This window comes from Typopeltis vanoorti, chromosome 7, assembly GCF_054136105.1.
Source record: "Typopeltis vanoorti isolate ZY-2024b chromosome 7, IOZ_Tvanoo_1.0, whole genome shotgun sequence".
NCBI classification, from domain to species: Eukaryota; Metazoa; Arthropoda; class Arachnida; order Uropygi; family Thelyphonidae; genus Typopeltis; species Typopeltis vanoorti.
Window position 1 is genome coordinate 9,548,362 of NC_143555.1, and position 14,616 is coordinate 9,562,977.

The 14,616-nt window shown below is 37.5% G+C and overlaps 1 protein-coding gene across 3 annotated transcripts in view; it reads right to left on the reverse strand.

Moving 5' to 3' along the window:
- LOC150104479 (ATP-binding cassette sub-family C member 8-like) overlaps positions 1-14,616 on the reverse strand; it is an 822,612-nt gene that overhangs the window by 127,693 nt on the left and 680,303 nt on the right. For 2 of the 3 annotated variants that reach the window (XM_090395657.1, XM_090395658.1), the window contains exon 28: positions 6,376-6,497. In XM_090395657.1, coding sequence (XP_090251783.1) covers positions 6,376-6,497 — 122 coding nt within the window. The remainder of the gene's footprint in view (positions 1-6,375; positions 6,498-14,616) is intronic. The other variant, XM_090395659.1, reaches the window with a different exon arrangement.

The following is a 14,616-nucleotide window of genomic DNA, read 5'->3' on the forward strand; positions in this document are numbered from 1 at the left end:
CTTCTACCATTTCCATTCTCTCCTCTTCTAGCACTTCCATATCTCTCTCTCTCATTCCGTCTCTCCTACTGTTTCCATCCTCTCGTCTGCTAGCATACCTCTCTCTCATTCCCTCTCTTCTACTGTTTCCATTCTCTCCTCTTCTAGCACCCCCATACCTCTCACTCATACTCCCTAAATTCTCTCTATCCCCTACTCTGATTCGCCTTGCATTTATCTCTTCCATTCTCCTAATCTTATCTTTCATACTTCTGCTCTCATTCACAAGTCATTCCACCTCCTCTTTCAGCTCATCTATCTCCCTCTGCAGGTCAGTCACTCTTAATCTAAATTGACTCTCCCAAACAAAGCCATCTCCTAAACTTTCACAGCCACTCATACCTTCCACACTATCAACTATTATTTTCTCATTCATATATATATTTTTTCATTCTCTCCTATCACACTACTTGTCTTCCTACATTCAATCCCCGCTCCTGGAGCAACAAGGTCAGATATCGATATTTCTAATGCACTTATTTCCTCCAACTGCCTGCATTTTGCACACATACGCTCTCTGCTCTCTTTCACAAGCCACATATCCAATTCCCGAGACGCATACATGCCACAAGTACTGCATGCCACAAAGCCCCTTATGATATTGCTTATAATAGAGTTCTTAAATGGCGGAGGACTTGGCGATACGCCCCTTGCGACTGCAGCTGAATCACCATCATTCCTTACTGCCGAGTAGCGTAATCTTTAATAATTATTCAATTAATAAATTCTGTTAAATAAATAAGAAAAAAAAAGTAGAAACAATTACAAGCAAAAAAACATTTAAGTACACTAAATATAATTAAATAAAATGAAATATAACTAAATACAGTAATGAAAACTTAGCTTCGTTTTGTCTTCCACCATTATGCATTCGATTCCGACGGTAACCAAAATTTATTATATCGCAACAGCAACTAACTTCCAAAAAACAACCACTGAAGTACACTCGTATTCAGAGAAACAATTTTGCACTCAAAAACGGACTATTCACCGATTAAAAATCACTTTCTTCTGCACAGCTCAAATTCACTGCTACGTATTGGTGTAGAATTCTACTTATTTTTTTCTGATAGCCCTTTAATGTATGGGATAGCTATGGTTTTACTGTAATCTATATTATATGTATTTTTTGATGAAATTTTATGAAGAACTTTACTGATAGTATTTTTGCTTGGGTCATTATTAATAAATGCATTGCTAATAATTTGTAATTCTTGCTTACAATCTTGTTCATTAGAGCAAATTGTTATAGCTCTGTTTCTGAGGGTGTTAATGACTTCAATTTTTTGCGAAAGGTGGTGATAAGAGTTAGCATGTATACATTAGCTGATATGTGCAGGCTTGCAGTAGACAGTGAAGGATAGACTGCCTCAGGAAAGATGTGTGACCAGTGTTTCCAAGAAAGGAAGTGAGTTATCGGAAATATCAACTTCTTAGTATTTTGGAAATGTCCACTACTTTATCAGCATATGCTAATACCTTATTTTACTTCATAGTTGAAGGAACTATTATTTCTCGCACAGCATGTGAATTGCCGACTTCCTGTAAGAAAGGTTCAAGAACCAATGCAAAATGCAATGGACTAAAGGGCAACCTTGCTTGACTCCTTTTTGAATTTTGACTGGATCTGACAGGAACCCATTAACTAGGAGCTGGTAATTGAATTGGCAGCATAGGCTCCTTTAATAACAGATAGCAACATTTTATCCACACCAATTTGCTGGAGAATGTGGAACAGAAAGGTATGCCAAACGTTATCAAATGCTTGAGTAAGGTCTTGTGATAGTACTGCCATTGGCTGCTTTTTTGTATTAACTCAGCAGAAACAGATTAAAGTCTACTGCTCGGCCTGGAACTCCAGGATCTTATAGTCAGTGTTAGATAGAGAAATAGGTCTCCAGCTGCTGATAAAGGGGTGATCCCTATTAGGTTTTGGAATTAGGATGGCATGGCTTGCTGCAAATTCACTTGGTATGTGTTCTGACGAGAGAAAGGAATTAAAAGGTATAACCAGAATGGGAAGAATAAAATCACAGACCTCATGGTAAAGAGCTATCCTTAGACCATCAGGTCCTGAGGATTTTCTTGTCTGGCATTCTTTATACTGTGGTAGCTTCATATGCTTTAATAGGTCTGTCAAGCCTGTCTCGGATATGAACAGGAAAGCCATTTATGTTCCAAGAGTTATAATGTCCAATAGTATTATTGTCTTCAAACAGATTTTTGTATGTTTTCAAAAATATACAAACAATTAGATGGGACAGCTATGGGCTCCCCCCCCCCCCCCCAGCCAATTTTTACATAGAACACCTGAAAAAACTAGCTATCAATACAGCCACTCTCAAACCAACACTTTGGCTATGCTATGTAGACGATGTGCTTGCTATTTGGCCACATGGCCCAGGCACATTGGATACATTCTTAGCGCATTTAAATAGCCAATATCCAAAAATCCACTTTACAATGGAACTGGAAGTTAATAACTGTCTGCCCTTCCTGGATGCACTAATCACACATCTTCCAAATGGTTCCTTATCATTCTCATTCTTTAGAAAACCAACACATACAGGGAGATATTTACACAAACAATCACACCATCACCCTTCTCAACAGTATGGTATCTTAAAAAATGCTAACCCAGAGCGAGAGCAATCTGTTCCAATGATAATGCTCTTGCTACTGAATTGGCACACTTATGCCACACCTTCTTGGCCAATGGCTATGATTCCATAAGATAAACAAAATACTAAATGATCCTAAGAAACCCCTCCCACTATCCACCATGTAGAACTACAACAAAACAGTCACCATCCCATATATTAAAGGCACATCAGAAAAGATATCTAGAATTCTCAAAAAACATCAACTACGCACTGTATTCAAACAGTGTGTCAAATTAGCAACTCTCATCCGTTCACACAAGGATAGCATCCCTCCTTTATCACATCCAGGAGTCTACTCTGGATGTGATAAAGTACCCTGCTTGTGTGATCAAGCTTACTATGGTCAAACAGGAAGATCTGTGGACATCTGCATCAGCGAACATAAAAAATACATCTGGCACTATCACTAGAAGAAAACAAAAGTACTGCACAGAAGCTTTTACAAGTCAGAGAGATTGTTCTGAGAAGCAACAGAAGCCTTGAAACATATTCCAAAATTTCAATAAATATGGCTGTATAAATTTGCCTAAGATTTGGGAGACAGTCATCTTAAGACATAACTAATACCTGCTTTCTCTCTCTGTTTTTTTAAGGCTTTTAGTCTTTGTGTTGTCGCTACATTTTTATTTTTATTTATTAGTTTTTTTTTATATTTTTTTTTAGATAGAGGGCACCTAATTAAGACTTCGGTCTTTGTGTTGTTGCTACAATTTTGTTAAACTAGTCCCTTTGTTACACCATGTTGTTGTAGTCTCACATGCTGTGACAAACTGTGTTTTTGTGATCTGAAGATGCTGGTTATAACACCAGCGAAATATCAGCAATAAGTCAATAAATTATTATTTACCTATAATTCTGTTCTGATATATACCATTAAAATTAAACAACATGTACTACGAACACATAAGCTTTTCTACATGATTGTCGAGACCTGTTTTTAACTGTGCACATCCCAATTTTCCACTCCTGGGATGTCCTCCTATTTTGTCTAATGTGGGATTTTCAATACAATTCCAGTCTCCAGCTACTATGATGTAGTGGACACTGTATAAATAGGGCTCCAATTCCTGAAAGAATTTTCGTCTAACTGTTCCACTGGATAGAGATTAAACATTTATAAACCTTATTACATATTCAGAGTATTTCCAGTCTATTTCAGAAGCAGGCTACAAAATTTCTCCTTCATAGATTCAAGACATCATCAGGTTCATCCAAAATCTAGATGGATTCTCCCTTCTGCATCCCTTTGAATATTACAGAATGACCCGAGGAGGGGGGGAGACAAGAATAAGAACTCCTACTCCAGCCCTGTTAACTCTTCCAAAGCTCCAATAAGAAAGAAGTGGATATAAAGTTTTTACATCTTTATATCTGCAGAAGTATGTTTCTTGGAGAAACAAAAACCTGATATTATGGCATAGCATACGTTTACATATAGTTTCTTGTTTAATTTGCCTGTGGAATCCTCGTACATTTAATAAAGCAATGCAGAAATGAGATAATATGATAAGTGAAGAGTTACTGGTAAGTCTTTGTTTTTGTTTAGTCTTTTTTTAGTCTTCTGTCTTTTTTAAACTTCTAGATTATGGATGAACCTGATGATGTCATCAATCTATGAAGGACAAATTGTGTAGCCTGCTTTTTTGTAAATTGTTTTCCAGTTTTTTCCAGTTCTTTTCCATTACTTCGATTTCATGTCTATCATTCTTGATTTGGAAGCTAGTTATTTTCTTTTCATGTAGATGATAACAGTGCTGAGAAAACTTTGAATCAGTAAACTTTATTACTGATTATTTTTTCTTTGATTGTATCTCTTGCTTTCCCCTTATTAGCATTTGATGGTTCTTCATAGTCCATAAACTCTTCTGAGCCTGAAGGGGCTTCATTTGATGATCAACAACCTTCTCCATCTTTACATTTTTTATCACTTCTTTTCTTTTAGTTTTAGTTACTTTTATTTTTATTTATTTTAATATTTATATAAAATATAAATATTAAAATAAATAAATAAAAAATTAAAATTATTTATATAAAATTTTACCAAGTGTAGTTTGTTTAAAAGCACCACTAAACTGATTTGGGAGATCTGGGAATTCTTCTTTATGCCTCTCTGATACATATGGTGTTCTAATTGATTCTACTGGTGCTTCCACTCTTTCAGCAAAAGTTCTGAAAGGAGAGGTGTTAATGTGTTGATCGGAACTTTAGCATTTCTGACAGGGTTTGAGACACTGATTAGTGATATGTCTGATCTCCATGCAGTTGAAACATTTAGATTTGGAGCAATTACCACACAAGTGACTGTATGAACCACAATGCAGGCACTGCCTCTGTACTCTGGGATAGTTTACTATAAATCAGGTTGTACTGATGTTGACAAAATTTGGTACAGATGTTTTCAAATCCATTGTGAAGGTGACCTCACCAGAAATCCAGTTTGGATCTTCACCTGATAAACCTTTTCGTATGATACTAATTTTAACCCATTGCAAGAATGTCTGTATAAGAATTTCATTACTGTTCTCTATATATTCCATTGGAAATCTTTTGATTTTTGCTGTCTTAACCTGGCTTCCCACCATTACAGGAATTACTGTGCTACTTTGAAAGTAAAACCCTGTAATAGTTTACCCTTGTTTCCCCATCTTTAACTACAATTGCATATTTTTCTCCACTGTACACTGTGAAAGAATAAATTTTACTGGCTCCGACTATCTCTTTTAAAACATTTCCCACCAGTTGGAGAGAGTGACCATATGGTTTTGACTTGGAAAATGAATAGACATGCAGGAGTCTCAAAGAGACGGGAACGTTTGTGGAATTATAAGGCAGGTGATTATAATAGTCTAAGACGTCAACTTTTCAGATTTTTTCAGAAATTTCAGATTTCAGAAATTAGTAGTGAAATCTCAATAGAGAACCACATCCACTATTATGTGCAGCAAATGATCTGAAAGAAAACTGGCAACTCAATTAAAGGATGGAAGGTAGACCACAAGATGACAGTTAGTCATCTATCTCAGACCTTATGAAATGTCTCATAAATATTCAAAGCAAAAAGCACAGGTTTCTCCTAACCTTTCCATGGCATATATACAAAGGTGGGTGATATAAGTTGTGGACTCTGAGCAGTACTGGTACCCACTGATTATCTGAGAGTTTTCCAAATGAAGTGAACTAATTGATGATGAAGAGTATTTTATTTATTTATTATTATTATTTTGCATGTGAACATGGGTGTAGTTCCATGTTATGGATGAATTTCAGTTGAGCATAACAGGGTGTAGAGATGACAAAAGACAGGTGTTAGTTCAGGAACACACCTCTTAATTACAATTCAGAACATCAGGATCAGAGTTTTTTTTGGCAGCCAGGCTTTTAAGAATGTTCTAATATCTTTCTTGCAGAAGACATAGGAAGGTTTGTTGTTCCTGATAGATATGGTGAAGGTAATTTGTCTTGGCTGGAAGAGAAGAATGATGCCAGATGAATCAGATTTGCCTTTAGGTGTTATTACAATAGTGCCACCTGTGTTAGAGAGGTAGAAGCACAGATGAATAGAAAGTGTACGCAACAGCTTTTAATAACTTACTGTTATTTCAAGAAATTATCTTTATCAAGAAGTTCTTTTGATATAGCTGTTTCATTTATGTAATGCAGAAAATAATCTTACCTTTTCCCCTGGTTTAATGGTCAGAGTAATATTTTTTAATACTGGCTCCATGCTAGTGTCATATTTCAACATCACTCCTTCAAACTTTATTTCTCCATTTCTAGGCCAGTTATCTGAAATACCTGATAAATACAACAGTTGTCATACATACAAAATTTCATGTTTGTTGTTCATTTACATCAATAAAGATATTAGTAGTAAACTGTAATTTAAACTGTTTACAAAGTGGTACAACATTTTATTATAGCAATTTATTTGTATCATTTCTTGCAAAAAAAAAAAAAAAAAAAATTCAACCCTCCTTCATGTCTTTGAAAACATCAATGTATGTAGGGAAGATGAATCCTTTCTTTTAAGCTTACACGGTGATCCGAATGCATTTTTGAAAATTATGGAGACAACTACCGTGTTTAAATAAAAACTTTAGTTTAATATAATTAAAATCTACATTCGACGTTTCGACCTTTATGTCAAGGTCATCATCTGGAGCATACAACTATACACAGAAAACAAGCTACACTACAATCAAATGGTTTGTTAAAGACACTGACCAACCGCTACAACAATTGTTGGCCTGACCTCTGGTGAAAAAAAAAAAAAAAAAAAAAATTATACATCAATGCTAGAGTCCTATTATTAGTGTTATCTGTTGGTTGTAGAAATACATTGGGCACAACAACAAGTATCTATCTATATACATATATTAACATCATGTACATTCCAGTCAGTTGGTATGGAATGGTTTCTAATACATGGCCGCTAGAGGGCCAGACGGTTGGTCGTGTTTTCAGGGAGCTCCCGAAAGCTAAGTATAATTCTGAATGAAAATTAGAATATAGGTTAAAATCATAATGTAATATTGTCTAATTTTGGTAGCTTGTGGTGTCTGTGTGATTTTGGTGTAAATTCTGTTATTTAATTTAGTATTTAACGATACGTTTCATAGATTTGAATATGGCGCCAATGTGACATAAGATAATGGCGTCCAAAAATACGACGCCATTGTTCAAAAACTATAATGTGAGAGAATTTGTCCGATGTGATGTGTGTGGAATGTATGCATTCCCGAATGAGGCTGGAGTTTGGATTGAAAGTGATAGTGGTGGGAGAATGTGCAGAAAGTGTAAGCAAAGTGAGGAAAGAGGGGAAAATAGTTTCACTGCATAAAGGAGGATCCAAGACTATGGTTGCAAATTACCAACCGATCAGCATATCAGGGGTTGTTGTTGTCAAGGTCTTGGAGAAAGTAGTCAAGAGAAAAATACAGGATGGATTGATGAAAATGAGATACTGTACAGGGGACAGCATGGCTTTGTAAAGGGTAGATCATGCCTGAGTAACTTGCTCAAGTTTTATAACAAGATGACGGCTGAACTGGGAAATAGGTTTACAGTGATACTGCTGGACCTGGCAAAGGCGTTTGACAGGATATCACATGGAATTCTAATCCGTAAACTACAACATATGGGAATGGATATAGGGTTGGTGAGATGGATAGGTGGGTGGTTGATGGAAAGATATCAAAGAGTGGTTTATTCAGGAGTGGAGTCCAGAAGACGGCCTGTGACTAGTTGGGTGCCGCAAGGTTCTGTTCTTGGACCACTGCTGTTTAATCTGTTCATTAACGATATAGGGAAGGATCTAAGTGGAACAGTTCATTTGTTCGCTGATGATGCAAAGTTGGGGAGGGCGATAGTGAATGCAGAAGATGTCAAAGTCTTGCAGGATGACTTAGATAGATTGGAGTTCTGGGCTAAGGAGAATGGATGTCAATTTAATGTGACAAAATGTAAGGTTATGCATTTTGGGGTGAAAAGATTAGCAGCAGTATACCACATTGGTGGAACTGTACTCCAAGAGATTGATGAGGCCAGGGACTTGGGAGTGTTGGTGGATAGGGAGATGAAGTTTAGGGGGCACATTGCAAAAGTAGCTAAATCAGCTCATCAACTCACTTGGTTGTTGAAAAATACCTTAACGAGCAGAGACAAGCAAGTTATTGTACCTCTGTACCGAGCCTTGATAAGACCTCATCTTGACTACTGTGCCCAGATTTGGTCACCTCGGTTCTTTCTTGATGGGGAGGAGGTGGAGAGGATCCAGAGGCGAGTGACTAAGATGATAGCAGGTCTATGGAATGAACCATATGAGAACAGGTTGAAGATTTGTGGGTTGCAGAAACTGGTTGATAGGCAGAAAAGGGGAGATATGATTGAGACATTCAAATTGCTAAAAGGATTCTATAAGATTAATTCAGAGGATATTTTTGAGATCAGGACTGGTGGTGGGAGAACTAGGGGACACCTATGGAAGCTGGGCAAGAGTGTGGTTAGCAGTGGTGTTAGAGCTGGGTTTTTTACTTTTAGAGTGGTAAATGAGTGGAATAAGCTGCCAGAGTCTGTTGTGGGTGCTATGACAGTGAGCGAGTTCAAGGCAAGGTATGATAGATACTGTGAGAATGTCGTATAGTTGTGTGGACATGATGTTCAGGGCCTCCCTTGATGAGTCTAAGGATTCCCTGGAGTAGCCCGAAAATAATAATAATAATAATACTAGCTGAAGATTGGCTAGAGTCCTGACTTATGCCTGATCTTATATATTAGGTAGGCGGAATGTGTACCATCCAGATCCTTGGAATTTTCATGCCATCTTTGTTGTTGATATTTGGGTGGTTTATCAAAATTTCGCAGACTTCTTTAAATTTCCTTTCGTACCAGGTTTTTGTGCAGTGTAAAGAGCGGGTGCTTTTCCAGTTGATTTGGTGTAAGGTGTTGAGTGTGTGGTCTGAGAGGCCTGCTTCTCCATAATGGTTATATTTAATGTGTCTAATGTGTTCTTTCTTGCATCCTGTTTCACCAATGTACGGTAAGTTACAGGTGCAGCGGATGCAATAGACTCCAGGATGGCTAATTAAGGAGAGGATCCGTAATATTTCTGTGTATAGTTGTATGCTCCAGAAGATGGCCTTGACATAAAGGTCGAATGTAGATTTTAGTTATATTAAACTCAAGTTTTTATTCAAACGCAACGCGTAGGGAAGATGAGTTTATTTCTCATGTAGACTTTAATCTCCAATCTCTTTTTGCCATCAGCATACTCATATCATATCACATTTCTTGCCTTAATATCCAGATAACCAGTCCTTGGAACACTACAGGCATTACTTACAGACAAGGCCTTCAGAACACACGCAATTTACAGACAAAAAATACTGTTGTTGGTGATGATGGGTGATATATGCCATTGATGGAAGCAGTGTCGTAGTTGGAGAATTAATTAGTAGTGGAGAGGATGAGAAGTATTTAGTGAAGTAGAGTACTGTGCCCTCCCATGATGAGTCCTTGGACTCCCTGGAAGTGTCACATAATAATAATAATAATAATAATTATTATTATTTTATCTCTGAACAACTATTAAACCCTATACAAATCAGAAATCTTTCAACAATAAAAATTACTGTTCTCCTAACTGGGGATTCTATTGGGAGGTGCACAGAAGAAGGTTCTCTGAAAGCATCTATAGAAAATAATAAATTTAGTTTAATCCTTTATCCAAGTGTAAGCAAACAAAGTTTGCGCCTGAAAATATCTCCAGGACTGAGGTCAGGTGGTACATCCCTTGGTGACTCGTAGCAAAGGTTGATCAAGCTTTCGTCATTGTGGGAGATCTCAGTATCTCCCACAATGCAAAGCACATCTCCTTGCGGACATGTATACTGCTATGCATTAAGGGAAGGGCCAGATCGACCTTTATTGAGGTCTCGTCAGTGGGAGGCAGACCCAGAGTAATGATACTAAGGCAACCTCAATAAAGGTCGAAACCGGTCTGAGTAGTGGCCCTTCCCTTAATGCATAGCAATATACATGTGCTTTGCACTGTGGGAGATACTGAGACAAGGAGTAATGAGAGCTTGACCACCTTTGCTACAAGTTGCCAAGGAATGTACCCACCTAATCTCAGTCCTGGAGATATTTTCAGGTGCAAACTTTTTTTGCTTAAATAAAGGATTAAACTAAATTTATTATAGTCTAACCAAGTGCAAAATAAACTTCCAATATCTTTCTCTAAATCCAGAGTAATTTAATAATACGGTTGTACACCGGTTGGCAACTTGTATAGGTAAATATGACCACTCCACTGCTTCTGCCTTAGTATCACCAATCTGGGTCTGCCTCCCACTGAGGAGACCTCAATAAAGGTCGAAACCGGTCTGGGTAGTGGCCCTTCCCTTAATGCATAGCAGTATACATGTCTGCCAGGAGATGTGCTTTGCATTGTGGGAGATACTGAGACAAGGAGTGATGAGAGCTTGATCCACCTTTGCTACGAGTTGCCAAGGGATGTACCACCTGACCTCAGTCCTGGAGATATTTTCAGGTGCAAACTTTGTTTGCTTACACTTGGATAAAGGATTAAATTAAATTTATTATAGTCTAACCAAGTGCAAAATAAAATTCCAATCTCTATAGAAAAGAGGATAGATTATAATTTGATTTTTAATCGAATTTGCTATGTAATTTGGTATATTTAATGTATAATACAATTTTAATATAGTGTGCAGAGTTTAAACTCTGAGTGTGTATTAGTGTGTTTAGCTAGTGTATATAATTTATTATTATTATTAACATCTGACCATGGAATCAGAAACTCATCATAATAAAGGCACACACTATTGCACACAAAGTTCATCCAACCGTACCTAAAACTGATTCAATGTGTCTACATTCACAACACACTCAGACAATGCATTCCACTCACCAACCATGCCCCATGTAAAGAACTGACTCCTCACTCCTCTGCTCACACCCTCCTTATACAGTTTCCAGGGATGGCCTCTTGTTCTACCCCCCCCCCCTTCTCCCATTCTATAAAAAAAAGTTCATCCATGTGATGATAACAATTCTTGACCAACATGAATGTCTTAATCATATTCCCCCTCCTCTTCTTATTCACGAGGCTTTCCAATTTACATTCTCTCAATCTGTCCTCATACTCCACATTCCATAAGGCAACTGACCACCTTTGTGAACTTTCTCTGATCCTTTGAAACATATTATCGTTACCATGAAAACCCGATGACCAAATCTGTGCAGAATAATCCATATGAGGCCTGATCAATGCCTTACACAATGGCATCATAACTTCGTCATTTATGCATGTCAGGATTCTCCACATCACTGCTGTTATCTGATGTGACGACTTCACAACTTGTGCAATGTGGCCCATGAATTTCAGGTCCTTGTCCACCACTACTTCCAAATTTCTCATCTTCTCTACCTCCTTTCAAGACCAAGAGTATACTTTGCATCCTATCATTGCCAACTAATTTTCAAAAACCTTACACTCGCCTACTCAGTCATAAAATATATTCAAGTCCAACTGTTCATAACATCTGCTTCAATCTGCATTGCTCTCCCCAATTTTGCATCATCTGCAAACAGCTGCATATCACCAGTCAAATCCATCCCAATATCATTGCTATACAAATTGAAGAACAACGGTCCCCAAACTAACTCCTGCAGCACACCACTAGTAACCTTCCTCTTTTGAGATACTGAACTCCAATATATCCCCATTCCAAAAAAGACGAGAGTTTTAGACTGTAACAATTTTAGAACGATAAGTCTTATAACTCACACAGCAAAAATTCTGGTGCAAATAATTTTAGAGAGAATTAGGAATAAAATAGAAAAAGAAATGAATGAGGAACAGTTTGGATTCAGAAACCAACAGAGGAACTAGAGAGGCTATAACATGTCTAAGAATTATTGGGGAGAAAACACTAAACCATGGTGGAAAGTTGTTTTGGGGATTTCTAGATTTTGAAAAGGCATTTGATACAGTGAAACATGAAAGGCTTTTTGACATTCTAGAAAATACTGATATTGACTCTTATGACTTGGAAATTTTAAAAAGATATATTGGTCACAAATAGTGTCAGTATGTGTAAATGGAGAGGAAACAGGAGAATTCCCGGTGGAGAGAGGAGTCAGGCAAGGATGCAAGTTATCACCATTATTGTTTAACTTTTATAGTGAACAAATGTTTAGAGAGGCACTTGAGGATGTAGAAAAAGGAATAAAAATAAACGGAAGAATCATTAATAACTTAAGATATGCGGATGATGTAGTAGTAGTGATGGCAGAAAGTGAAAATGGGTTACAACAAATTATTCAAAGAATTGAAAACTCTTGTAAAGAGTATGGACTAAGAATTAACACAAAAAAGACCAAGATAATGATAATGGGTAGAAAAATAGGAGATAATGTAAAAATAAGATGTAGAGGAAAGATTTTAGAAGACGTGGAAAGATTTCAATATTTAGGTAGCTGGATCTCAGAGAAAGGAACTTCAGAGTTGGACATTAGAAATAGAATAGGTAAAGCTAAATCGGCATTTATGGAAATGAAGAGAATTTTAATAAACAAGAACACTAAACTAGGCGTTAGAATTGGAATAGTTAAAGCAACAGTTTGGAGTATTGCAAGTTATGGAAGTGAGTCATGGACACTAAGAAAGAGAGATATGGAAAGAATTAATGCATTAGAATTATGGTGTTATAGAAAGATGGAAAAGATTAGCAATACAGAAAGAATATCAAATCAAGAAGTTTTAAGACGAGTTGGGATGGAAAGAACACTGTTAAAGAATATTATGCAAAGAAAGACTAGACTTACAGGACATCTTCTGAGAGGTTCTTCGGGACACCTGACAAGAACTATATTACAAGGGAAAGTTGAGGGGAAGAGAAGATGTGGAAGCCCAACTAGAGAGTGGTTTAATGACATCGTGGAATGGACTGGTTTAAGAATGATGGAAGCGAAAGACAGAGAGAAATGGAGAAGAGCTGCTCATCTGCTGCAACCCTCTTGCTAGATGATGCTACCGGACGACGAACTCCAATATATAACTTTCTGATACCTATCCAACAGCCAGTCACTGATCCATCTCAGAATACTGTTATTCAATACCATCTGTTTCAATTTATTTAACAGCTTGTTATATGGCAGTCTATCAAACGTTTTTGCTAAATATATATATATATATATATACCATTGTCTATTATTATTATTATTATTCAGGCCTCCATGGAGTCAGAAGACTCATCGTGGGAGGTCCTTTCTAAGAAACGCAAGTCTATAGACTCATCGAGGGAGGTCCCTCCTAGGAAACACAAAGCCTATCATACAACTCCTTAAATGCATTGCCCGTTCTCGCTCTCACCACTCCATCAGGCAATGCATTCAATAGTTCAATCACTCTCCATGCAAAGAAACCACTCTTCAGCCTCTTTCTCACAGTTTCATTTCATAACTACCAGGGATGGCCCCTAGTCATGACTTCTTCCCGCTGTTCAACCAAGTGAAAGAACTACCCAGTGTCAACCTTGTAACCACCTCTCAACAGTTTAAAAGTCTCAATCACATCACCCCTCCGTCCTCTATCCACCAAACTCTGCAGTCCACATTCCCACAGCCGAGCCTCATAACTATCATTGTACAGTCTCGACACCATCTTTGTTATCGGCCTTTGTACCCTTTCCACAATTAATTTATCCACTTCAAATTCTGGGGACCAAATCGGAGAACAATAGTCTAAGTGTGGTCTGATTAGAGACTTATACAAAGGAATGATAACCATATTATCTCTGCAGGAATCCTCTGCGTTACCTTCACTACCTTTGCAATATGTCCTCTAAATTTCAGGTATCTATCAATCATCAAACCCAGATTTCTTGTCTCTCCTACTTCCTCCAGTTTAACTCCTCCCATAGAGTATGCAGCTTCCCATCGATGTGTCCCAAACCTCAAGAGCTTACATTTTGCTGCATTAAACCGACACCCCCATTCATTTGCCTATCTATCTATCTAGCTTATTCAAATCCTCTAGCAGGGCAACGACATCTGCACTATTACTAATAACTCTTCCCAGCCTTGCATCATCCGCAAACAACTGAATATCCCCTTGCAATCCACGGGCAATGTCATTGATATAAAGGTTAAACAACATAGGTCCCAATACTGAGCCCTGTGGAACCCCACTTGAAACTCACTGCTTCCTTGAAACTGCTCCACCATACACAACTCTCTGATACCTATCGGACAGCCAATCCTGAATCCAGTTGACCAATCTAACATCCGGACCCATGTGCTGCAACTTGAATATCAGCTTATCATGTGGCATCCTGTCAAATGCCTTTGCTAAGTCTAGAAAAATGGCAGTATATGCCTTTCCCTCATC